Source organism: Hyperolius riggenbachi, chromosome 4, assembly GCF_040937935.1.
Source record: "Hyperolius riggenbachi isolate aHypRig1 chromosome 4, aHypRig1.pri, whole genome shotgun sequence".
Classification (NCBI taxonomy): domain Eukaryota; kingdom Metazoa; phylum Chordata; class Amphibia; order Anura; family Hyperoliidae; genus Hyperolius; species Hyperolius riggenbachi.
In genome coordinates this window covers 303347029-303373069 of record NC_090649.1, presented here as the reverse complement: position 1 = coordinate 303373069, position 26041 = coordinate 303347029, and the positions used below count along the sequence as shown (strand labels likewise).

General features: G+C 45.6%; 1 protein-coding gene across 4 annotated transcripts in view; it reads left to right on the top strand.

Annotated features, from left to right (window-relative positions):
* The window catches only part of SLC18B1 (solute carrier family 18 member B1), a 176680-nt gene that overhangs the window by 28560 nt on the left and 122079 nt on the right, over positions 1 to 26041 (top strand). Inside the window, exon 1 of one of the 4 annotated variants that reach the window (XM_068231586.1) lies at positions 4662 to 4741. The exons of the other annotated variants lie outside the window; for them this stretch is intronic. Coding sequence (XP_068087687.1) covers positions 4703 to 4741 — 39 coding nt within the window. The 5' untranslated portion in view covers positions 4662 to 4702. Of the gene's footprint in view, positions 1 to 4661; positions 4742 to 26041 lie in introns of those variants that run through there. 4 annotated transcript variants of the gene reach the window in all.

The following is a 26041-nucleotide window of genomic DNA, read 5'->3' as shown; positions in this document are numbered from 1 at the left end:
AAGCTTTGTGGGATGTCATTCCAGGGTAACCTTTTGTTTGGAAAGGATTTAGACTCGGTATTGGAGAGATCATCCAATAAATCCAGGAAGTTTCCTGAAAAGAAAAAGAAAGGGAAACAGCCCTTTCAGAATAAAAAGCCCTTTTTCAGGCAGGAGCAGCAGGGTAGAGGGCAGAAACAGAATAAGAGGTGGTCCTACAATGCAGGCAGAGGTAGACCTTTCCTCTTCAATAGATCTCAGCCAGCCTCTGCTGCTGCGAAGCCCTCTAAATGACGGGCAGATTCCGGTGGGAGGAAGACTTCGCTACTTTGCGCCAGCTTGGCGAGAAGTGACGAAGAACGAATTTATCCTGAACTTAATCCAACAGGGATACAAGATAGAGTTCAGATCTCCTCCTCCCTCCCGGTTTACGGTCACATCATTCCCCAGAGATCAGATCAAGGCGGGGGCTTTAATGGACTCGGTTTCCTCGCTTCTTCAGAAGAAAGTTATTTGTCTGGTTCCAGTGTCGGAACAGGGAAGGGGCTTTTACTCAAGAGTGTTTCTGATTCAGAAGCACTCGGGAGGGTTTCTAATGATCTTGAATTTGAAACCTTTGAACCCTTACATTGTGGAGAAGAAGTTCAGGATGGAGAGCATTGCCTCCGTTCGCAACCTCATGTCTCCGGGAGCTTTTCTAGCATCGGTGGATCTGGAGGATGCTTACCTCCACATTCCAATCCACCCTCTTTTTCAGAAGTATTTAAGGTTTGCAGTTCAGGCAGGGGAGTCGATATGTCATTTTCAATATCAGGCTCTGCCGTTCGGAATCTCGTCGGCCCCGAGAATCTTTACAAAGGTTGTGGCGGAGGTAATGTCTTTTCTGCATCTCCACAATGTAAGGGTTCTCCCCTACTTAGACGACTTTCTGTTTATGGCCGAGACTCGAGAAGCCTTGCAAGGTGTGCTAGGTTTTTCTCTTCAACTTTTGAACAGATTAGGATGGATCGTGAGCTCGGAGAAGTCTCACTTGATCCCGGTTCAGAGTCTGATTTTTTTTAGGTCTCAGGTGGGACACGACGATCAGACGTGTCTTCCTGCCAGACCAGAAGATAGACAGATTAGTGTCAGAGGTGCAGGGGATCAGAGAGGATCCTCTGGTATCCCTGCGGAAGTTGGTATCATGCTTGGGGCTGATGTCTTCAGCCATTCCGGCGGTAGAGTGGGCACAGGCCCATTCTCGGAGTCTCCAGAAGTGGGTATTGGCGACTTGGGACAGAGATCACCGTTCTCTGGATACGAGAGTATTAGTACCGGAGGAAGTGGTGGTAGCCCTTCACTGGTGGTGTCAGCGATCCAACCTGAATCAGGGCCGCAAGTGGGTTCAGGAAATTCCGTTAAAATTATACACGGACGCCAGTGCCTGGGGCTGGGGGGCCCACTGCCTGGGCCACCAGGTCCAGGGGACATGGGACCAGCAGATCTCTCGGAGATCTTCGAATTACAGGGAGCTCAGGGCGATTCTGCTGGCCTTACAGGCCCTTCTCCCGATAATCTCAAACTCAGAGGTACTGGTATTCTCGGACAATTTCGTCTCAGTTTGTTATGTCAGGAAGCAGGGGGGCACGAGGGTACCAGACCTCCAGCATCTGACATCTCTCATCATGGCATGGTCAGAGGCCAATCTGGAATCCCTGTCAGCAGTCCACATTCGGGGAGTTCACAACAGACGAGCAGACTCTCTAAGCAGACAGCTAGTAGAGGAGTCGGAGTGGGAACTCAATCCAGAAACTTTTCTGGAGATTACAAAACGCTGGGGGGTTCCAGTTCTCGATTTGTTCGCAAATCCAGAGAACGCAAAGGTGGAGGATTTTTGTACCCTGTATCCTTCTGCTTCAATGAGCAGATTGGACGCCCTGTCGATTCCTTGGCCAGAGGGGTTGCTCTACGCATTCCCTCCATTCAAGTTAATACCGAGGGTCCTCAGGAAAATTCAAACAGAAGAAGCAGAGGTGATACTAATAGCCCCTTGGTGGCCAAGGAGGGCTTGGTTCCCGCTACTGCAGTCCCTAGTGTTTCAGGGACCTTGGCATCTTCAGAACAGAGCGGATCTGCTAGTACAGGGCGGCAATCTCCATCCGAATCCAGAATTTTTGAATCTAACTGCTTGGATCCTGAGGAGCAGATGTTGACAGTGCAGGGGTTTTCTAAGGAGGTGGTTAAGACATTATTAGCCTGTAGAAAGCCAGCCACTAGGAAAAAATATAATAAAGTTTGGTACACCTTCTCGGCCTGGAAACAGAAGAATGTATCCAGGTCAGACAACATTTCTTCTGTTCTAGAATTTTTACAGCAGGGAGTAAAGTTAGGCTTGACCGTCAGTACTCTTAGGGCTCGTTCCCACTATCGCGAATCTGCATGCGTCCAACGCATGCAGATCCGCACATGTAATGCAAGTGGATGGGCCTGTTTCCACTGTAGCGTTGTTGAGGTGCGTTTTTTTCAGCGGTAAAAAAACGCACAAAAGAGCCAACGATTTCGCCTGCGTCGGGAATCCGTGCGAATCGCCGCTAATGTATTTAAGGGCTCGTTCCCACTGTTGCGACGCGATTTCGGCCGCATTCCGACGCTTGTAAAAACGCATGCGGATGCGTTTCCGCATGCGTTTTTACACGCGATTTCGCATGCGATTTCGCATGGCAGGGTGCCATGCGAAAATTAACCATGACACTGCCAGGGCTAAATAAAATTGAAAAAGGTGCGAAATCGCACGCGAAATCGCGGGTAAAAACGCATGTAACAAACGCATGCGTTTTTACTATTAAATACATTAGCGGCGATTCGCACGGATTCCCGACGCAGGCGAAATCGTTGGCTCTTTTGTGCGTTTTTTTTACCGCTGAAAAAAACGCACCTCAACAACGCTACAGTGGAAACAGGCCCATCCACTTGCATTACATGTGCGGATCTGCATGCGTTGGACGCATGCAGATTCGCGATAGTGGGAACGAGCCCTAATAGTAAAAACGCATGCGTTTGTTACATGCGTTTTTACCCGCGATTTCGCGTGCGATTTCGCACCTTTTTCAATTTTATTTAGCCCTGGCAGTGTCATGGTTAATTTCGCATGGCACCCTGCGAAATCGCGGGTAAAAACGCATGCGGAAACGCATCCGCATGCGTTTTTACAAGCGTCGGAATGCGGCCGAAATCGCGTCGCAACAGTGGGAACGAGCCCTTAGGGCTCAGGTGTCAGCTCTTTCTGTTTTTTTTGTCTAAACGGCTATCTGCCGACGTTTATGTTAAAAATTTTCTGAGGTCAGTTGAACGGTCACAGCCAGTTCCCTATAAGCTTGTTCCCCCTTGGGACCTGTTGTTGGTATTGGATTTCCTAACATCAGACAAATTTGAACCTTTGGATTCGGTCCCTTTGAAGTTTCTTACACTCAAAGTTGTTTTTTTTTAGTGGCCATTACCTCAGCTCGCAGGATAGGGGATATACAGGCTTTATCAATAAAGGACCCTTACATGATAATTCATGCTGATAAGATTGTTTTCAGACTAGATCCCTCTTATTTACCCAAGGTATCCACATCCTTTCATAGAACCCAGGATATTGTACTGCCTTCCTTTTTGACTATTCCACAGAATGATAAGGAAAGGAGGTTGAGCACTCTGGACGTCAGGAGAGCGGTTCTGACTTATTTAGAAAGAACCAGAGAGTGGAGAGTTTCCACTAATCTTTTTATAGCTTTTGGGGGTACTAAGAGGGGGTCTCATGTATCCAAAATGACAGTGTCTAGGTGGATTAGACAGCTAATATCCCTTGCCTATTCAGAGGCGCAGTTACAGGTGCCTGACCACATTACAGCACACTCTACCAGATCCCTTTCAGCATCTTGGGCGGAGAGGTCGGGAGCTTCTCTAGAGCAGATATGTCGAGCCGCGACATGGTCCAGCCACTCGACCTTCATCAAGCATTATAGAGTGGAGCTCCTTTCTAGTCAGGACCAAGCTTTTGGACGCAAAGTTCTTCAGGCCGTTATCCCACCCTAAGGTAAATTTCTCGCTAGATCTCAGGAGGGCCGTCCTGGAGGACGTAGGGAGGAAGTGCCGGCTGCTTACCTGGTAGCAGTGTTCCGGCGAGTCCTCCAGGACGGCCGTCTAGGTTCCCGGCCCTATTATATATATATATATATTATTTAAGTATGATAGTGGTTCGTGGATTCTTTTCTCTTCTTTAAACTAGAGGAGGTTGTGAGGGGGTGGAATTTATACTAATTGCTTTTGATTCTTGTCAGGTGTTTCCGATTTGGGAGGGGAGACTTACACAGTCTCAGGAGGGCCGTCCTGGAGGACTCACCGGAACACTGCTACCAGGTAAGCAGCCGGCACTTTCCTGCTGGGTCACCTAAACCTGGACCATACTAGCTCTGAAATAAAGACAATTGTCTCTTGATCTCCAGCTTGCTATTGAAGTTAATAGGTCCCTCAGAAGTTTGGCTGTGCAAAAGCAGCTGCTTTAGAAAGTGTGTCTGAACAAACCCAGAATATTAAATATTGAATTAGCCATACGGGTATAGTAAATAGAGGTAGATCTACTGAAGTATGTTAAGAACGAGCTAGTGCTCCATGTGACTCAGTCAGGACAGAGGAGGGGGTGAGTCTGATCACAGGGCAGGAGGACCTCGTGGAGGAGTCCGTGCTGAGCTCTCTGCAGGACATGCCTGGGCAGAAGGAAGAGACACAACACAGTTGTACTGTAAGTGAATTGAAATATACATTAAGGAGACATCTGACCTCAACTTATAAATAAATCCATAATGTGACAGTAACCTAACCGTGTAAGCACTGATAGGTAGCAGTCTGTGTGATATATGGTGTCACTGTCATATAGCCTTATGTAATGGCAAGGCAGTAGTTTGACTGCTAAGTCCTTCTCATTCTTCTCTGTAAAGTTTCAGCTTGTAACTTGTTTGCTCTCTTGAGGAATGCTGCTCTGTTCATGTGAAAGTCTTTGTTTGGATTTCTTTAGAGGCAAACTATCCATGTGAATAGTAAGGGTTTGAGAAACACAAAACTTTCATTTGAGGACAATGTTGAATATGCTTATTTTTACTGTATATTTTTGTCAGTAGTACTAGCTGAAAACGTCCACATGCAGATGGAGGCATGTTGTGCCTCAGACCCTTTGGAAAATATATTATGTTCTCAGTGATTGATTGTACAATGTTAGTTCAGGGTCTGGAGTGACATGATTACATAGCTCCCAACTGTCCCTCTTTCAGAGGGACAGTCCCTCTTTCAGAGGGACAGTCCCTCTTTGGGAACCCTGTCCCTCTGTCCGCCTCATTTGTCCCTCTTTCAGCACTTTGTCCCTCTTTCTATGTAAATATATATATTTCTCTACTGAAAAATGTGTTTGACTCTAAACTTTATTCCCATCCTTTAAAGAGACACTAAAGCGAAAAAAAATATATGATATAATGAATTGGTTGTGTACTATGAATAATTACTAGAAGATTAGCAGCAAAGAAAATATTCTCATACTTTTATTTTCAGGTATATAGTGTTTTTTCTAACATTGCATCATTCTCTAATACGTGCAGATTACACAACACTAATCCCAGTGATCGAATCTGCTGTCGAAACGGGCGCAAATCGGGCCAGTGTATGGCCACCTTAAGGTGGCCATACACTGGTCGATGTGCCATTAGATCGACCAGCTGACAGATCCCTATCTGATCGAATCTGATCAGATAGGGATCGTATGGCTGCCTTTACTGCAAACAGATTGTGAATCGATTTCAGCCTGAAACCGATCACAATCTGTTCAGCTGCTCCTGCCGCCTGTCCCTCCCCCCCCCCGTATACATTACCTGAGGCTGGCTCCCGGGCGTCTTCTCCGCACTGCACCGCACCGCTGTTCTTGCTCCATCCCGGCGCTTCCTGTGTTACTCCGTGACCAGGAAGTTCAAATAGAGCGCCCTCTATTTCAACTTCCTGGTCACCGGAGTGACACAGGAAGTATAAGCGTACACTGGGACATGCGGAAATGCGGTGCAGCGAGGAGAAGAGGACCCCAAAGCCAGCTTCAGGTAATGTATACATGCTCGGATCGGGCCCGAATCGTACGCCGCAAGCGACGCGCTCCTACCGCCGGGCGATCGAGGGTAATTTCCCGCACGGCGCGATCGACGGACCGATCCGATTTCGGGAGGAAATAGGATCGGCGGGTGCGTTTAGCGCAAGCGATTGGCAGCAGATCCGATCCCAGGATCGGATCTGCTGTCGAAACGACCGTGAATCGAGCCAGTGTATGGCCTGCTTTAAGCTTTCAAAATGAGTCTTTCAGAGCAGTCTGTGAAGTAATGACTTCTCCTCTAGCAGATAAAAAGAAAACAGTTCACTTAGAGTTGAGATAATAAAAGTCAGATAACAGCCCTCTCCACGACTAACTTAGTCGTAGAGATTAATGGCTTTTTTGCATAGAGATAACAACTGGAGTTTCTTAGCTCTTCCTGTACTGGAAACAATTAGACTGATGTATCTGGTCTTAATGTTTTATTTCTTAGCTGTACTATACATACAAATCATAATATCATAATTTTTTTTCCGCTTCAGTGTCTCTTTAAATTGAGATATTACTAATTGTAAAATGTTAATCTGAAGGAAAATGAACCAGGATAGAAAGGACCAGTGTGGTTTGAATTATAAAACAACATATTTTTCTTATGAAATCTTTATGGTATGAGTGGCTAGGAGTGTGACGAGGGCGTGATCAGGGGTGTGGGAGGGGCATGGCTTAAGTGTCCCTCTTTCTCATCTCAAAAAGTTGGAAGGTATGTGATTATTGATTGGTGTCTGCATAAACATGATGACTGCATTTGAACAGTTATTTCACCTTTTTTTCCCCCCCTCTCTACATTGGGCTCTATTCACAATCATTTTCCGCATGCGGAAATAAGATCATCTTGACATTCACAAAATTTTACACATGGTTATTTACCGCATGCGTAAAATTGTACCCTTTGTTTTCCCGCACGCATAAAAAGTGTGGTAAAAGTCCGCAAGTCGGTAATTACCACAAAAAAAATTGAAATTTACAAACAAGAAGGGGCGCATTATTTCTGACTTAACTACCGATTTTATATCACCGACTAGTTTAGTATTTGGTGGTATATTTTGCTTCCCATTGACTTAAATGGAGTCTGGAGCCTTGAGCGCTCTGTTTGCCGGACTTCATTTTTTTTTTTTTTTTAAGGTTTTTTTTTTTTTTTTTTTTTACTGCCACTTTTTTACACGTGGTTTCTGCACGTTTACTATGTAATTACACGTTTCCCCAATTTTTTTTACGCATTGTTCCCGCATGCGGAAAACATGCAGAAAACTTTTAGTGAATGTGGAAAATATGCGGAAATTATCACTGGTGGTAGTAAGAAATCTCTTACCGCATATGTGATTGTGAATAGAGCCCAATGCACAGAAACTACACAAGACTAATGCTACGTACACACATGCGACAACGATCGTTCGTTGAGAACGACAAACGAACTTTTAATTGATGAAAGAACGACCTAAGTAAAGTTAGTTTTAAAAGGTGTGTAACGATCTGATCGTTAGAACGAACGTTACATCACGTAAAGCAACTATTGCGCCTGCGCATAAAAATGAGAAGTTTCACAGAGAAATTGTGAAATGCGCATGTCAAGCCTAGTACGAACGATCGTTTCCAACGATGTACTACTTTTGCAAACGATCGTCGTTGGTTAAAATCCGCCGAGACAAAACTTTCTTTTGTAGCGATTTGGCTTGTTCGTCGTTTGCCTTAATAGTCGGTGGTTCGTTTTTTTGTAACGATCGTCGTTGGTAAAGATCGGGGAACGATCGTTACAAACGACTATAGTCGCATGTGTGTACGCACCTTAATTCGATTCTAAATGCTAAATGCTGATGATTGATACCTAACAGCTAATTACCGTAATCAGCAGTTGATTAGATGGAATTTGAATCACAACTGGCTCCAACTGCAGTTGATTGGTCTATCACCTTTCAGGCCTGGAACCCACTACAAAGCGCTATCACCAATCGGAATCGCTAGCATTTTTAATGAGTTTCCTGGCAATTTTGGTGGCGATTTTAAAAAGTGTACGATTTTTGCTAGTGATTGTGTAGCGATTTGCGTTTAGCATTTTTAATCCTGATTGGTCCTTTCAATTAATTTTAATTTTTTATTACAGTGTACAGTCATTTGAAAACGCTAGCAAATCGCTCTGTATAGCGATTCATGAGCGATTACGCCAGCGATTATATACTTTACATTGCAGAAACGCAAAACGCTTACGCTCTAAAATTCTGCATGTCCTGTTTTTGTGATATCTGTAATCGCAATCGCTCCAGTGGAATTTGGCCCATCCATTAACATTAGCTGAGCGTTTAGGAAAATCGCTAGCATTTTGAAAACCTCCCAAAACGCTCAAAGTGGGTTTTAGGCTAGGTTCACAGTTGGGTGTTGCGTTGTGATGCGATGTTAAAGTCGCAATGCAAAATTACAACATTAACGCTGCATATACGCAATTATTATTATTTATTGTATTTATAAAGCGCCAACATATTACTCAGCGCTGGACATTAGTTTAGGTTACAGACAATATTTAGGGGTGACATACAGAAAAATGACAATACCTGAATACAAGAAAGACCAGATCATGGGAGAAAAGGGGGGGGGATAACTTGTGTGCTGAGTTGCGCGGCCCTGCAGCGGGGCCTTAAAGCTGAAGTGGCCAATTCTTTAGTCTTTAGGGGGGTTTAACACAGTGGTTCTCAAGTGGTAAAACACAAAATTTGTATTTTAGTTAATTAAAAGCAATAGTAAATGCTTGGAAATTGTTTAAAACCAATTATCATGTACTTCAATTAAATATATATTTGTTAAGGGGTACTTGTGATAATGTTTACTATGCTAGGGAGTACTTGGTGAGAACAGGGTTTTAAAAGTGGTATATACCAATAAAATGTTGAGAAACACTGATCTAAACCATACTAAGGCCCCTTTCAGGGCTGGTGCACACCAAAACCCGCTAGCAGATCCGCAAAACGCTAGCAGATTTTTAAACACTTTTTTTTATTTTATGAGGCGTTTTGCTAGTGTTTTGCGGATTGCTGCTGCGGTTTTCAGTATAGTAGATTTCATATATTGCTACAGTAAAGCTGTTAGGCCTCGTTCATATATTCTGCGTTTGGTGTGCTTGGGAAACGCATCAGAAAACGCATGGACAAAACGCGTACATTTGTACGCGTTTGTATGCGGTTTTTAAATGCGTTTGTGTGCGTCTTTATTTAGTATGCGTTTTTGGACACCTGGACATTTCTCAATAAAGGTGTGTTAAAAAAAAATTGTTTTTTTCTTTTCTTGATGTCACTTCCTTTCTGTGTGGGTTTTGTAGGAAGTGTGAAGGTGATAGGAGTGTGAGAGATGTCGGTCGCCATCTTGAGAGAGAAAGGAAGAGGAAGTGAGTCACGTTGTCCATCCCCAAACGCATCGCCAAATACGCATAAAAAAACGCATGGTCATGCGGCCATCTGCGTTTCCATTGACTTTCATTGCTATGCGTTTGTTCGCGTTCCGCACACATATGCATGCATCTATGCGTTTCAAAAACGCGTACGTTGGAAACGCATAGATGTGAACGAGACGCATAGCAATGCATTGTTTTTGCCCTGCACTAAAAAAACGCACACATCCGCAGTGGGAAAAAACGTACAGCACCGCATTTGATGTGAACGAGGCCTTACTGAACAGCTTCTGTAACAAAAACGCCTGCAAAACCGCTCTGAAGTGCCGTTTTTCAGAGCGGTTTGCGTTTTTCCTATACTTAACATTGAGGCAGAAACGCATCCGCAATCCAAAAAATGCCTCACCCAGGCATTTTTCGTTTCTGCAAAACGCCTGCCGCTCTGGTGTGCACCACCCCATTGAGATACATTGACCAAGCAGATCTGCAGCCGCAAGCGGATCTGAAAACGCCCAAAAAGCCGCTCGGTGTGCACCAGCCCTCAGAGGGATGGCAGAACTGCACGTTTGCTGAGCACTTCAGCCTCCTACCTGCCACCCGCCAGTGCAATTCGGTTGCAATTTAAATGCAGCCAAATTGCAGCGGTTGTAAGGGCTGGTGCACACCAAGACACTCTGAAAAGCGCCCGGCTAATGTATTTGAATGGGCTGGTGCACACCAGAGCAATGAGCTTTTTTTCCCGAATGCAAACGCGGGTCCTGCAGCATTTTTGCTGATTTCTAAGGCGATTCTGCCTTAATGTTAAGTATAGGAAAGTGGAAAATCGCTCTGAAATGTGCTAGATCAGATTTTCAAAACGTTTTTGCTACAGAAGCTGTTGAGTTACAGCTCTACTGTAACAAAAACTAACACTACACCGCTAAAACTCACTAAAACGCTCCAAAATCGCTAGGAATGCTTAGATAATCGCTAGGCACATGCCTAGAATCGCCTAGAAAAAATCACTTCAAAAAGCGTTGAGTGTTTGAGATTACGATACCGCTTTTTGGTGTGCACTGGCCCTAACACCACGTGTGTTAAGCGTTGCAAAGCATTGACACACGGTGGGGTTACTGGGCGATGGAGGAACGCAACATGTTGAGTCAGAGCGCAGCTGCGACAAAGCTCAGATTTCATTCCGGAGGGGTGGGGGTGAACAGCACCGGTATCGGGCGCATACAAGCACCCGGCCAGTGCAGGAGAGCAGCTGACAGCCGGTGACTTCACCGCTTGTCAGCTGCCCGTGTGAAAGAGCCCTAGCTGTATACTTTTAGCAATAGACCCTGAACAGGATTGTAGATCAAATGACTTTATTTGATGGCTTGCCGGGTTTCCTGTTTCAGGTGTGTGATTCAGACACTACAGATGCATAAAAGATGAGCAGGATGCCAAGCAACTGGTATTGTTTAAAAGGAAATATATACAGTATTTCCAAATCCCTCTCACTTCAGGTGGCCTGTAAAGTCTGGTACACACTTTCAGGACTGGAACCCTTTCTTTGAGCGTTTAGGGAGCGCTTTCAATTGCTAGAGATTTTCCTAAATGCTCTGCCAATGTAAATGGATGGGACAGATTCCACTAGAGCAATTGCGATTAAGGAAATCAGGATCGCAGGACATGCAGCATTTTGGGAGCATCGCCATTCTAATGAATTGTATAGGAGCAGGGAAATCTCTTGCAAAATGCTAGCACAGATAGGGTTTTGCGCTTTCTAATGGGTTCCAGGCCTCAAATATGATTGGCCAATTACTGACCAATCTTACCACCTCTATGTAGTATGAGGGTTTACCTACACAATCTGCTGATAGTATTCAATATCATTTGACTACTAATACTACATGGAGGTGGTAAAATTGGTCAGTGATTGGTCATTCATAATTGAAAGTGTGTCAGGCTTAAAGTGAAGCCAAGGTGAGCGTGATATGGAGGCTGCCATATTTATTTCCTTTTAAGCAATACCAGTGGCCTGGCTAGCCTGCTTAATCCTCTGCCTTTAATACATTCAGCCATAGCCCCTGAACAAGCATGCAGCAGATCACGTGCTTCTGACATTATCCCCCTTCTGTTTCCCCGCACCCTCTCCCCTTCTGTCCTTAGACTCCTTTTTGGCCCTCAACCCCCATGCACCTCCCTTCCCTCCCCCCCACACTCTACCCACACACCCCCTCTGCATAACCTTATTCCTATCCATCCTACCCCTAGGCATTCGCTCCCTGTTTCCTGTGGCCTCTGGAATGCCAGGTCAACTCGCAATAAGCTGCTCTCTGGAACTCGCTCCCTCCAGCCACCAGACTCGCCCCCACCTTTAATACCTTCACACAAGCTCTCAAGACTCACCCTTTCATGCTCGCATACCCCCCTACACCAGCACCATAATATGTTCTGTTAGACACCCTCTCAACAGATGGACCTATTGTCTCCACCCCCACCCTTTAGATTGTAAGCCTCTGGCAGGGCCCTCTCCCTTAGTGTTTCCAGCTTGATTATGCAATCTTACTGGCAATCGCCCCTTTTGTGGACTAGAACAACCTCTATTTTGACCCATGACACTGTATTATCAAATCATTTGCATGATCTTGTTTTGTTGTGAGTTTCCTGTATGTCCTACCTTGTATGTTAACCCTTTTATTTATTGTGCAGCGCTGCGTAATATGTTGGCGCTTTATAAATACAATAAATAACTGATGAGATTAGCTGCATGCTTGTTTCTGGTGTGATTTAGACACTACTGCAGCCTAATAGATCAGCAGGGATGCCAGGCAACTAGTACTGTTTAAAAGGAAATAGATATGGCAGCCTCCTTATCACTCTCACCTCGGGGTTCACTTTAAAGAGACTCTGAAGCCTCATAAAATTCAGGTTATTTTAAAAATCTCTTTAACATCAACCCTAACTAAAGGCTCATACACACATCAGACTATAGTCTTTGTAAAATGAAAGATCACAGACCAATCTTACCACCCTTCCTGTAGTATAAGAGCCATACTCTACACAGTCTTTTCTATGGAGCTGAACTCCACATCAGAAAAAAATCATTGCAAGATGCTGCACACACAGATGCTGTACAGACACAAAAGATCAGTATCTGCAAAAGATCTGTTCCTGCCAAAGATCCGTACCTGCAAATTGCATTCATAGTCTATGGGCCCGTTTCCACTCTCGCGGAAACGGCCGCGAATCCGCAGAGTTTCCCCGCAGGCAAATCGCGCGGGGAAACTCTGCCATAGAGGATAACGGCGCCGCCGGCCGAATCGCTTGCAGTAGCGATTCGGCCGGAAACCCCCACAGAATTCGCGGCGGAGGCTGCGATTCCCATAGCCGTGCATGGCACGGCTGATGGGAATCGCCTGCGATCCCGCCCACCCGCTCAGTGCCGGCGTGCGTCTACGAGACGCACGCCGCACTAGTGGAAACGAGCCCTCTGAGATCTGCAGATCCTCATACACACCTTGTTTAATTAACATTCATCTGCAGATCAGACAATCATCTGCATATCTGAAGATCCATCCTGGTGGATCTGATCTGCAGATGAATGTATGTTAAACAAGGTGTGTATGATGATCTGCAGATATCATAGACTATGAATGCATTTTGCAGAAACTGATCTTTTGCAGGAACAGATCTTTTGCAGATACTGATCTTTTGAATGTCTACAGCATCTTTGTGTGCAGCATCTTGCAAAGATTTCTGTCTGATGGGGAGGTCAGCTCCTTAGAATAGACTGTGTAGGTATGGCTCTCATACTTCACGGAAGGGGGTAAAATTGGTCTGTGAGCTTTCATTTTCCAAAGACTATGGTCTGATGCGTGTATGAGCCTTAAAACGTTGCATCCCTGCAGCTGAACACTAACTAAATCACCCCAAACTCCCCAGCAAAAATCCACAACTTTCTTGGTTGTGGATTTTGCTGCCCAGGGAGGCAGAGCATTGAGCTGCAGCTCTGCCTCCATGTGCGTCAATCCACGCGTATCTCCACCTCTCCCCCGCCCCTCTCAGTGAAGGAAGACTGAGAGAGGCGGGGAGAGGCGGCGATCCGCACATATGGTTGCGTGTAGAGGCAGAGCTACAGCCCAAAGCTCTACCTCTTTATGGAAGCGCAATGTGCCCCGGGGAGCTTGGGGGTATTTAGTTAATGTGCAGCCGCAGGGATGCAGCGTTTCAGTTAGGGCATTGATATTAAAGAGATTTTAAAGAGAGATTAAAATAAAAACCTGAATTTTGAGAGACTTCAGTCTCTCTTTAAGTCAAAGGAATTTTCAATTTATTGATCACCTCTAGGACACACTGAGGGCTGGATCCCACTAGAGCGATTTTTTTTGAGCGTTTGGGGAGCGCTTTGAATCACTAGCGCTTTCCCTAAACGCTCTGCCAATGTAAATAAATGTAACCAATTCCACAGTAGCGATTGCGATTAGCAAAATTGCAATCGCAGACAGGGCTGTGGAGTCGGGGCAATTTTGGGTGCCTGGAGTCGGGAAAAACATGCACCGACTCCTAATGAATTTAAACTGTAATTAAAATAGAAAATATGATAAAATGTTCTATTTCTCAGATAATAGTCATCATAAATAATTTATACATACAGTAATAGCTGTGCTTAGTCCACAAAAATGAAATAAACCAATCAAAATGAGTTACTTGTACTGCTTCAATAAAGCAGTCCCCGTATTTTTAAAGTCAGATATACACATCTGATTGTGACTGTATATATATATGATGTGTACACAGGAATCTCTTACATATACGAAATAACATCTATGCTGTAAGTATAAAGCCTGATGTGTAGCCGTGTCACTAATAGAGATGGTCAATGAGATGGAAATATTTCTGTTTGTCCACCTCCACCACCTGGGTCTTATGCTATGAGTCCTGGTAATTCAGCCAGTTAGCGCAGTCCGGCCGCATGCCGCTTCCACAGCCAGGAGCGTTCTGCACCTGCGCAATAGTGCTGTGCAGGTGTAGTACGCTCCCGGCGGCGGAGTGTGTGCATGCGCACTATGCCAGACTGGCTCAAGTACCTGGACTCATAGCAGAAGATCCAGGTGGCGGAGGACAGCGAGGGACTGATTAGTCTGAAGGGGGCTGGAGAAAGCCCCAGGTATGTATAAAACTTTAATTTCATCTGTCTCAGGTTTACTTTGTTACACAGTAGTACTATACTCTACATATGCACTCTCCACAGAGCTGCAGGGAATCCATTGAGAATGTTGTGCACATTGAACACAGAGGAGTTGTGTATCGCCCATAATCCTGGTTCAGATTGTGCATGAAGAATGTGTAATAGAGGAAGAATCTCCTCATTCTCCTGCAGAGTACCTGCACATCACTCTTACATGTACCCAGAGTCACATTGCCTAGGGCCTGATACAGGAAAATTAATACTTGCCTATCGGAAATTTTCCTTTCCTGGTGCATTTCCATGGCAGCATACTATGGGTTGTGGCCCCGCCCCTGAACCCTATTGGACACCATAACTATAAATTTGTTGAGAGTATCACCCACCAGTATTCTAGTAACTATAGTCCTCCCCGTTTTGAGGGTGAGTTCGTATGCTGCCAATGGAAATGCACCAGGAAAGAAAAATTTCCGATAGGTAAGTATTAATTTTCCTGGTTCCCTGGTGCTTCCATGGCAGCATACTATGGGATTTAACTAGCAAGAACAAACAGGGAGGGTAAAGTAACACTATTTTTTAACATTAGTAGGATCAGAAATTAATTGATTTTCCCACATTTGAAGAGCTAAGGACTGAAGGGTCAACTCTAATATTCAACAAAAGTATATGTCGAGGACCATGCAGCTTTAAAGATTGTGGCTGTAGACACACCAGCAAGAAATGCCCACGATTAAGTTATACTTCTGGTTCAGTGAGCTAATGTCTGGCCAGGTAGACCTTAGCCTAAAGGTGCGTACACACATGCGACTATAGTCGTTTGTAACGATCGTTCCCCGATCTTTACCAACGACGATCGTTACAAAAAAACGAACCACCGACTATTAAGGCAAACGACGAACGAGGCAAATCGCTACAAAACAAAGTTCTGTCTTGGCGGATTTTTACCACCGACGATCGTTAGCAAAAGTGGTACATCGTTGGAAACGATCGTTCGTACCAGGCTGGACATGCGCATTTCACTTTTTCTCCAAGGAACTTTACAATTTTATGCGCAGGCGCATTAAGTGCTTTTACGTGGTGTAACGTTCGTTCTAACGATGTGATCGTTACACACTTTTTACAACTAACTTTACTTCGGTCGTTCTTTCGTCAATTAAAAGATCGTTCGTCGTTGACAACGAACGATCGTTGTCGCATGTGTGTACGTAGCATTACACACACAGCAGATGGATTCCCGAATCCAAGCCGCTAACATCCTGTAAGGTGTTTCTTAACCTTTTCTGTAACCAGAAGAAACTAACAGGAGATGGGTTGACTGTCTGAAAGATTCTGTGATCTGCAGATATCTTTTAAAAGAGCATGACACGTCCAGAGGATATATTAGAGGCAGATTGGATTTTACCCTTTTTTCTTTGATAAAGACAATCATTATCTAGGTAGAGCACTGATACCACTATGCGTAAAAAGTTCATCACTGGTGTTAGGGTAGCTTGATCATGATAAAAGCTTAGATCTTCACAACCTAGAGCATGCAATTCTGACATTCTTCTAGCAGATATTGACATGAGACAGCCTTCCATAGGATAAAACGGAGGAAAACTAAGGAAATCCAACAGCAACATTAAATCCCATTTGGGATATACATTTCTTCTAGAAGGTTTCATTTTAAGAGGTGCCTTTTAAGAATTGCTGCAATGGATTTAAGGCCCACTTGTCTCCAGAAAATGAGAACAGTGCCGTCACCTGGACCTTCAAGGTATTGTAGCTAAAACCAAGGTCAAATCCCGCCTGAAGAAAGTCTAAAGTATTATTTACTGATGGGGAGAATGGATCAAAATTGTCTCCAGAAACAAAGTCTTGAAACCGGTTCCAGACTTTCTGGCATACCACATTTGTTCATACTTTACATGCTGTCTTGGAACATCCCAACTTAGTTAAAGGGAACCTTAACTGTGGGGGAAAAAAAATTCACTTACCTGGGGCTTTCCCAAGCCTCCTGCAGCCGTCCTGTGCCCGCGCCGGTCCTTCGGTGCCCTCCGGTCTCCCTCCGCGGCTAAGTTTCGTTTTCGGCCGACTGCCAGTCGTCCTCCGGCAAATCGTCCTCTTCTTCCGCATTCCCCATCGTAAAGAGCCGTAAAGCGCGTCCGCAAGACGCGTCATGCGGAGGCGCTTTACGGCTCTCTACGACGGGGAATGCGGAAGAAGAGGACGCTTTTTCGGAGGATGACGGGCAGTCGGCCGAAAACGAAACTTAGCCGCGGAGGGAGACCGGAGGGCACTGAAGGACCGGCGCGGGCACAGGACGGCTGCAGGAGGCTTGGGAAAGCCCCAGGTAAGTGAATTTTTTTTCCCCCACAGTTAAGGTTCCCTTTAACCTCTCCCCTTAAATATACAGGCTACCAGACAAAATTTGTGAGGTGCTGATTGAGATAACAATGGCTCAGACAACAGTTCCGTACAGACCGAGAGAAACATTGGCTCCGTCTGAGATAATTGGAGAAGAAGAAGTGGAAACCACAGTCTGTACGGCCAATATAGAATTATTGAAAGAACTTTTGATTTCTCCTTCTTAAATTTCTTCAGAAACCGAAAGACTATTGGTACTGGAGAAAAAGCGTACCGAAGCAGGAGGCGGCCAAGACTGGGATAGAGCATCTATTCCCACTGCTGCTTGACAATAAATCCGGGAGAAAAATTGTAGTAGAATTGACTGTCCTGTTGCACTCGGTTTTCCCTACTAGAAGATGTGCAAAAGCTTGAAAGGCTAAACAGGTGGATCTTAATACCAAAGGATTTGAATTGTTTGTTAAGGGGTGACATGGCCATCTGGACTGAACCACCTGGTCTTGGCACCATGCACCCCATCCCAATAGACCAGCATCCCTTAAACATAAGTCAATTGAGACAGAATCAGAATCCCATTGAGTAAATAATCCTGATTGCAACACCAGATAAGAGAATTCTTCATTGATGTGTAAAATCACCGTTTTCTGTTGTAGAGACACTCTGCCCCACTAATATAAGAAAGGGAGTTGAAAAATGCATCATGTGCCAGTGTGGCCACTTCATCATTATTGTAGCTGCTAACATTCCCAAGACTTGAAGACACTTCCTTGCTGAAAGATGAATGTCTTTAATTGCAAACCAAACAAACTTTTGGTACTAAGGATGTGTGGGAATACATAAATATCTTTTAAAGAGACTCTGTAACATTAAAAAGATCCCCTGGGGGGTACTCACCTCGGGTGGGGGAAGCCTCCGGATCCTAATGAGGCTTCCCACACCGTCCTCTGTCCCACGGGGGTCTCGCCGCAGCCCTCCGAACAGCCGGCGACTGTGCCGACTGTCAGTTCAATATTTACCTTTGCTGGCTCCAGCGGGGGCGCTGTGGCGGCTTTCGGCACGGAAATAGACGGAAATACCCGATCTCCGTCGGGTCCGCTCTACTGCGCAGGCGCCGGAAACTTGCGCCTGCGCAGTAGAGCAGACCCGACGGCGATCGGGTATTTCCGCCTACTTCAGAGCCGACAGCCTTCAGAGCGCCTGCGCAGGAGCCGGGAAGGTAAATATTACGTTGCCGCTGCACGGAGGGCTGCAGCGAGACCCCTAACGGATGGAGGACGGCGTGGGAAGCCTCATTAGGATCCGGAGGCTTCCCCCACCCGAGGTGAGTACCCCCCAGGGGATCTTTTCATGTTACAGTTCCTCTTTAAGTTTATTGGAACTAGAAAATAGTTTTATTGGACTGTCAGGATAATGGATTGAAGAGATACAATCTTGTATTTTGGAAGCAGTGTGTACTTGTTTAAAATATTCCAGATCTATGACAGGTTGCCAAACTCCTGTTTTCTTGCCAAACAGAGGAGAGTACATCCCTTTGCCTCTCTGTGAGCAAGGTACCTCCAGTACTGCATCTTGCACTATTAATTGGCATATTGAAGACGACAGACTTCTCTCTCCGGGTAGGCATAAACATATCTTGCAGAGTGATTTAAATCTCCACCGATAACCCTCAGAGATTGCTTAAAACCCCGCCCCCAGAAGTGTGGATGGATGGGGACCCAAAAGGACTTTCCTTGGGTTTGTCAATTAGCTGGAGCAATCTTGATTGCCTTAGAGAGGGCTGACTGAGAAATTTGCAATTTTTTTTTAATTCTTATCTGGTTTATAGGAACAAAAATTCCTGAATCTTTGCTGGAACGGATTTCTCTGTACAAATCTTTGTAACTTGAGTCTTCTATCTTGAGGAATATCTCCAGATTTTCCTCCTGTTTATTATTGACTTTGCTCCTTTCTTCAAGAATCACTCTTCTGTTTTCTTTCAAAGGCAAGTCCAACCTCGGTAAGATGTGGATAATATTTACCTACTTCTATGGAAGGATCTTCTGGTTCTTTCCACTGTAAAAGGTTCTTTAGTGGAAAATACCATTACCTTCTGTTTCAGAAACAACCTCTTGATTAGATTTGACTTGGAAAGATCTGTCATTCTGTAAAGTTGACAGAACTGCAACTGGTGCTTGGGAATGTATTTCCCCTCTTACTGCTTGCTTCATAAAGATGTAACATTCTAAAAGGAGTCTTCAGATTTGTCTTCAGAATTTTCAGTATAACAATTCACACAAATCTTATCCGGCATCGTTATTTTTCCACACTTCCAGTAAGCTGATTTTCCTGTCGAGTGGTTGGAGATCAGTGGAGGCGGAGTGTGCCGAGTCGACCTGGATCTAGAATGACAATTCAATCTTGAGGAAGGAGTGTGACGGATATTGCGAAAGTCGTGCGCGTAAACGCCAACGATTTTCGCAATAGTCGTGCGCAGTCCCTGTCAGTCTTGGGTAAATGCACAATAGATGTCAATTTCCCTCTCTCTTACTGAGAACAGTAACCTTCCCCCCACATCCTGTTCAGGTCAGGAAAGAATTCACACGTGGCCAGACCACCTGGACAGCAGACATTTGGTCACATAGCTCATGTTCCACCAAACCAGCTCAAACTGGTTGAGACTCACATTTCCCTCCAAGCTCATAGCTTCACACAATGAGAACCTTTACTTTATTAATAATTCAAGATGGGTTTGGCACAGAAAGACAACAAACACATTTCCTGATACCCAGAAATCAGTTCTATAATTCACATGAATTATCATTCTCTAGCTATCAGGAATCAATTGAGAAACCGCTTTATCCGGCATGCGTAGAGCAAATTCGTTAGACTAGGCGTGTATAGTCTCATTTAATACAGAGTCGCATGCTGCTTATGAATATGGTCTCGGATTTGCGTTGCACCCATCTGGGGCGGAATTACACAAATTATTAATAATTGGTACATTCCTTGCTCCAAGTCTGGGGGTGGTAACCTGACTGCCAGGAGGTAACCCCGCCTCAAACACACCTATTTTCCAGGTAGTGACCGCCCCAAAACTCTGGTCAGTAAAAAGCGTTTGCAAGGAACTCCACCCAGTTCTTCAATTTACATCGACTAGGGAAGTCCAGACATGTGCTCACGGAAGAACCGGGCGCATGTTGTGTACAAAGGACTTTTAAGCTGAATGCCTACGTTTAAACTGGACTATTTTCTTCATGCTTCAAATGGACTGCTCAGCTAACTAAGTAAGAACTTTCTGTTTTATTCCTTTTATTTTTAAGCTCTGTGTTTTATATGTTAATAGGTGTATATAACTGTATGTAATGCATTTGTGTTATTAAACGTTTAAAAATCGTTTAGCGGTTATGACCTGTTGCTGAACATACACAATCGTACCTATTCTCCTGAACTCGCTACCCTGTGTTTAATAGAAGTATACATTTATAACCCGTATGCGAGAACCCGGCCCAGACATAACGATCTGGCCCAGATTCTTGCATACTGCTAGGGGTTACTAAAGTGTTCTCGAAGTCCTAGTAAAATTACAGTAGCGGGCTGTGTAACTCGCTTGGTGGCAGATCTTTGAATTGTATATGTGTGTGGAGTGATTCGGTTGGTATCAGAACGCTCCCTTCGCGAGTCAGTTCATCAAATTGCGAATGCGGGTTACCCTTCGTGATGAACAAATGACCGTGTAAGAGGATTTCTGACGCTGATCGATTTACCCCACCCACAGACCGGCTCGCGGTCTGTGACATTTGGTTGGCAGCTTTTTGGGATTTGTGTATGTTCAGAACATCAACGGCAACGTTATTTGATTAACCTGCCAGAACAGATCAAAAATCTGTGGTTGATAACCGGTGCATTACCATTTATATAGACTAAACGTGTAGCACAGAGTTCCCCCCCCAATCTCTTTTCCTATCCTATCTTTTATTTGGCAAAAATGGCTGCAGCAAGATACAAGAAAATGGCAGTGGCAGACCTAGTGAACTTGTGTGAAGAAAAAGGCATTGTGACTTATAGAAAAAAGAAAGCGCAATTGATTGAGGACTTGTTGCGACTGAATACCCAGCCGGAGCAGATGCTGGGAGAGCACACTCCTGGTTCAGACGGTGCTGTAACTGGGGCAGAGGAAAGTGAGCGGTTGGAGCAAAGCAACCCACTTCCAGACCCAGAGGAAAATGGTACCGCGTCTGAACCGGTCGCTGTAACTGCTGAGGAGCATGGTGGCCGGCAGGAGCCCGCCCATGCAAACCCTTTCTGTGTTCCTGATGCTGGAATGCAACCTGGATTACAAAGGCTGTTGGAGACAAATCCTGAGCTGTACATGCAGATTGTCAGAGAAAATGCTGACCGTGCAGAACGCCAGCGCCAGGCGGAAATGGAAGCCTCAGAACGCCGGGAGCAGGCAGAACGGGAAGCCTCCGAGCGCCGGTGGTTTGCTGAGAGAGAAGCGGAAAGAGAGGAGAGAGCAGCCGCACGCAGACATGACCTTGAAATGGCCAACCTGCGAACGCAAGGCCAAAATCCCTCACAAAGTGCTCCAGAACTCCGGCCCACAGCAGGCCCGTTTGGGACTCCAAAGTTTAAATTCCCAGAAATGGAAAAGGGAACCGACCCGGACACTTATTTACACTCATTTGAAAAGACTTGTCGTCAGCATCATCTGCCCCAGGAGCAGTGGGCGAGATATCTGACACCCAACTTGCGGAACAAAGCGCTTGAGGCGTTTGTGGACTTACCCGCTGACAAGGACAATGACTATGAGGCGATAAAAGCTGCAATTATCGCCAAATACCAGCTGACCCCAGAGGTCTATCGCAAAAAGTTTCGCTCCCTGCAGAAAGGCCACACCGACTCTTACACCGACCTGGAGAGTCGCCTGCTGACCGTGTTCCGGCAGTGGTCGCGGGGCCTCAAAAAAGACTCTCACCAAGGTCTGGAGGACCTCATCGTACAGGAGCAGTTGCTGAACTGCTGCACTCCAGATGTTCGGCAGTTTGTCTTGGAGCGGAAGCCTGAATCCGCCAAAGCTGCCGCAGAACTTGCAGACACTTTTGTGGCCACCCGTGTGCCGGACAGCCGCAAACCTCCAGCCCAGAGCTGGAGAGGGGGGAGACCTATGCAACCCAGCTCTCCTCCCCCTGCTAACCGTGGGAATCGGGTCCCACAGCCACAGAGGCCGGATGCTGCACCTGCTACTCATCCGCCTGATGCCACATATGTTCCGAAGTGTTACCACTGTGGACAGCGAGGACACCTCAAGTCTGCCTGCCCCGAGGTGAGGACGCCGTCTTCAGAGCCTAGCGCAGAAGTGGCTAGCGCATCCTCTACTGCACACGCCTACCTCGTCATGGGAGCAGCAAATCCTCGACTTTCCGGAAATCATCAAGTCGTGGAAGTTAACGACCAGATCGCTGTTGGTTTCCGCGACACAGGCGCAGAGCTTACCTTGGTTCGCTCTCATCTTGTAGCCAGGGAGAATTTCCTGCCTAATGAGCGTGTCACACTTTTGGGAGTTGGTGGCACACACGCACGCATCGCCAAAGCTCGTGTTGTTCTCGATTGGGGAAGGGGCCGCCAGTCAAAAGTTGTGGGGGTGACAGATGACATCCCAGTGCCTGTGCTGTTGGGCACCGATCTTGGCACCCTACGATCCTTTTATGAACCTGTGATCAACACCCCGGATTGCCAGTCTGGACCCACTCAGGTACTGTACAAGCTTGGGGTGGGACAGAGGGAGGCAGCCAGGGTAATGGTACCTAGCCCTCCTAGGGAAGGAGGGAAGGAAGCGGTACCTGTTTCTAATGGACAGCTGTCTAGTCACGGTTTGTCTGACTCTAAACCTGTCACTGTTGTTCCAGATACCTGTGTACATGTGAAAAATGAACGTAACTGTGATGTTAATGTTGTACCAGATGTTGCTAATAGCTTTCATGCTGAATCTCACAGTGCTAAAAATGATGTATGTTTAAATGTGACAGTCTCTAATCTAAGAGGTAACAGTCTTGTTTTGCCTGGGTCATATCCGTCCAGGGCAGTGGAAGCAGGCCAGGTGTCAGAGCAGGCAGCTGGGGGCCTAGACCTCCCCTCCTGCTATGACAGCCAGAGTGCTCCACCATTGTCTGCTGTTAACAAACAGCTGGTGGAGACAGGCCGTTCCTTCCCTGTCTCACCCTTGCATGTCTTCCCCTTGCAGAAGCAACCCAGTGCAAAACTGCCCACAGGTCCACCCTCTATCCTTCCTGGAGAAGGGGCAAGCCTCGCCACCCAGGTGAAGGCAAATTCGTTTTTAAAATTGTGCTCTAATGTTCACCTAGGTTGTGCTGACCAAAATGTTGTGCCAAGGTGTAGTCAGTTAGAGCAGGGGTATGCTACGCTGCTTCCAGATTCGCAGGCTGACACCCGAGAGTCAGGAAGTGACCCGGATGTCAGCCAACGACTCTCTCCCTTACAGGAAGCGCTATGCAAACCCAGCCAGGCCTTTAGAGGTAAGCCTGTTGGTGTGCCTCGCACCGTCCGCAAAGCGGACACTGGGACACACCGGACCATGAGGCCTTACGCTTCTGGTGAGTTGTCTAACGGGCAGTCAGATAAGAAGTCGAGAACCCGTTCAGTAGCTAAGCGCCGCGTAGAGCGGGTCATGCAGACCCACTCTGTGCGTCCGTCTGGTAGGGGAGAGATGTGACGGATATTGCGAAAGTCGTGCGCGTAAACGCCAACGATTTTCGCAATAGTCGTGCGCAGTCCCTGTCAGTCTTGGGTAAATGCACAATAGATGTCAATTTCCCTCTCTCTTACTGAGAACAGTAACCTTCCCCCCACATCCTGTTCAGGTCAGGAAAGAATTCACACGTGGCCAGACCACCTGGACAGCAGACATTTGGTCACATAGCTCATGTTCCACCAAACCAGCTCAAACTGGTTGAGACTCACATTTCCCTTCAAGCTCATAGCTTCACACAATGAGAACCTTTACTTTATTAATAATTCAAGATGGGTTTGGCACAGAAAGACAACAAACACATTTCCTGATACCCAGAAATCAGTTCTATAATTCACATGAATTATCATTCTCTAGCTATCAGGAATCAATTGAGAAACCGCTTTATCCGGCATGCGTAGAGCAAATTCGTTAGACTAGGCGTGTATAGTCTCATTTAATACAGAGTCGCATGCTGCTTATGAATATGGTCTCGGATTTGCGTTGCACCCATCTGGGGCGGAATTACACAAATTATTAATAATTGGTACATTCCTTGCTCCAAGTCTGGGGGTGGTAACCTGACTGCCAGAAGGTAACCCCGCCTCAAACACACCTATTTTCCAGGTAGTGACCGCCCCAAAACTCTGGTCAGTAAAAAGCGTTTGCAAGGAACTCCACCCAGTTCTTCAATTTACATCGACTAGGGAAGTCCAGACATGTGCTCACGGAAGAACCGGGCGCATGTTGTGTACAAAGGACTTTTAAGCTGAATGCCTACGTTTAAACTGGACTATTTTCTTCATGCTTCAAATGGACTGCTCAGCTAACTAAGTAAGAACTTTCTGTTTTATTCCTTTTATTTTTAAGCTCTGTGTTTTATATGTTAATAGGTGTATATAACTGTATGTAATGCATTTGTGTTATTAAACGTTTAAAAATCGTTTAGCGGTTATGACCTGTTGCTGAACATACACAATCGTACCTATTCTCCTGAACTCGCTACCCTGTGTTTAATAGAAGTATACATTTATAACCCGTATGCGAGAACCCGGCCCAGACATAACGATCTGGCCCAGATTCTTGCATACTGCTAGGGGTTACTAAAGTGTTCTCGAAGTCCTAGTAAAATTACAGTAGCGGGCTGTGTAACTCGCTTGGTGGCAGATCTTTGAATTGTATATGTGTGTGGAGTGATTCGGTTGGTATCAGAACGCTCCCTTCGCGAGTCAGTTCATCAAATTGCGAATGCGGGTTACCCTTCGTGATGAACAAATGACCGTGTAAGAGGATTTCTGACGCTGATCGATTTACCCCACCCGCAGACCGGCTCGCGGTCTGTGACAAGGAGATCTTCTAGAATGCTCTTTATTCAGACATTAATGACTTCTAACATCAGAATATCTTCATGAAGAGTGCGAATGCCAACGATGTCATGAACTTTCTTGAGAACGCCAAACTTCAGTGTTATTAGGTCAAGAGGGGCTGAAATGGAATGCAATTTCGTATTTGCAACACCCAATGACCCTCCTTTTTTTTTTTTTAAGATATTATTGTAAGATACTTTTAAGAAGAGTAAATTAATCCCTTGGGAGAAAATGACTTCTCACAGGAGTATTAGCAGTGTCCCAGCAACTTTCGATGGTTGCAACATCACCCAAGTATGGGCAAAGAGGAAAAAGCTACTGGCCTATATAAGGAAGTGCACACTCGCGCGCTATACACGCCTGCATGCTCGTGAACACTCCCCACCAATCCACACTGTCCTGCCACTGCAGAAAGCAGAGAACTGGCATTTACAAAACCATGAGACTACTCCAGCCAGGAGATGAGGGAGAAAGGATGGAAGGAGATAGAACCAGATAGAAAGCAGGGAAGAAAAGGACAGACAGGCAGGTAACTAATGCAGCCATTGCACACCTGTATGCATTTAGCACAGGAACTAATGCAGCCATAGTTCATTTGTATGCATCTTGCACATGAAAGTAATGCAGCCATAGTTCATTTGTATGCATTTAGTACATGCAAGTACTGCAGCCATAGTTCATTTGTAAGCGTTTTGCATGTGAAGGTAATGCAGCCAAAGTTCATTAGTATGCATGTAGCACATGAAGGTAACTAATGCAGCCAAAGTTAATTAGTATGCATCTAGCACATGAAAGTAATGCAGTCATAGTTCATTAGTATGCATCTAGCACATGAAAGTAATGCAGTCATAGTTCATTAGTATGCATCTAGCACATGAAAGTAACGCAGTCATAGTTCATTAGTATGCATCTTGCACATGAAGGTAATGCAGCCAAAGTTCATTAGTATGCATGT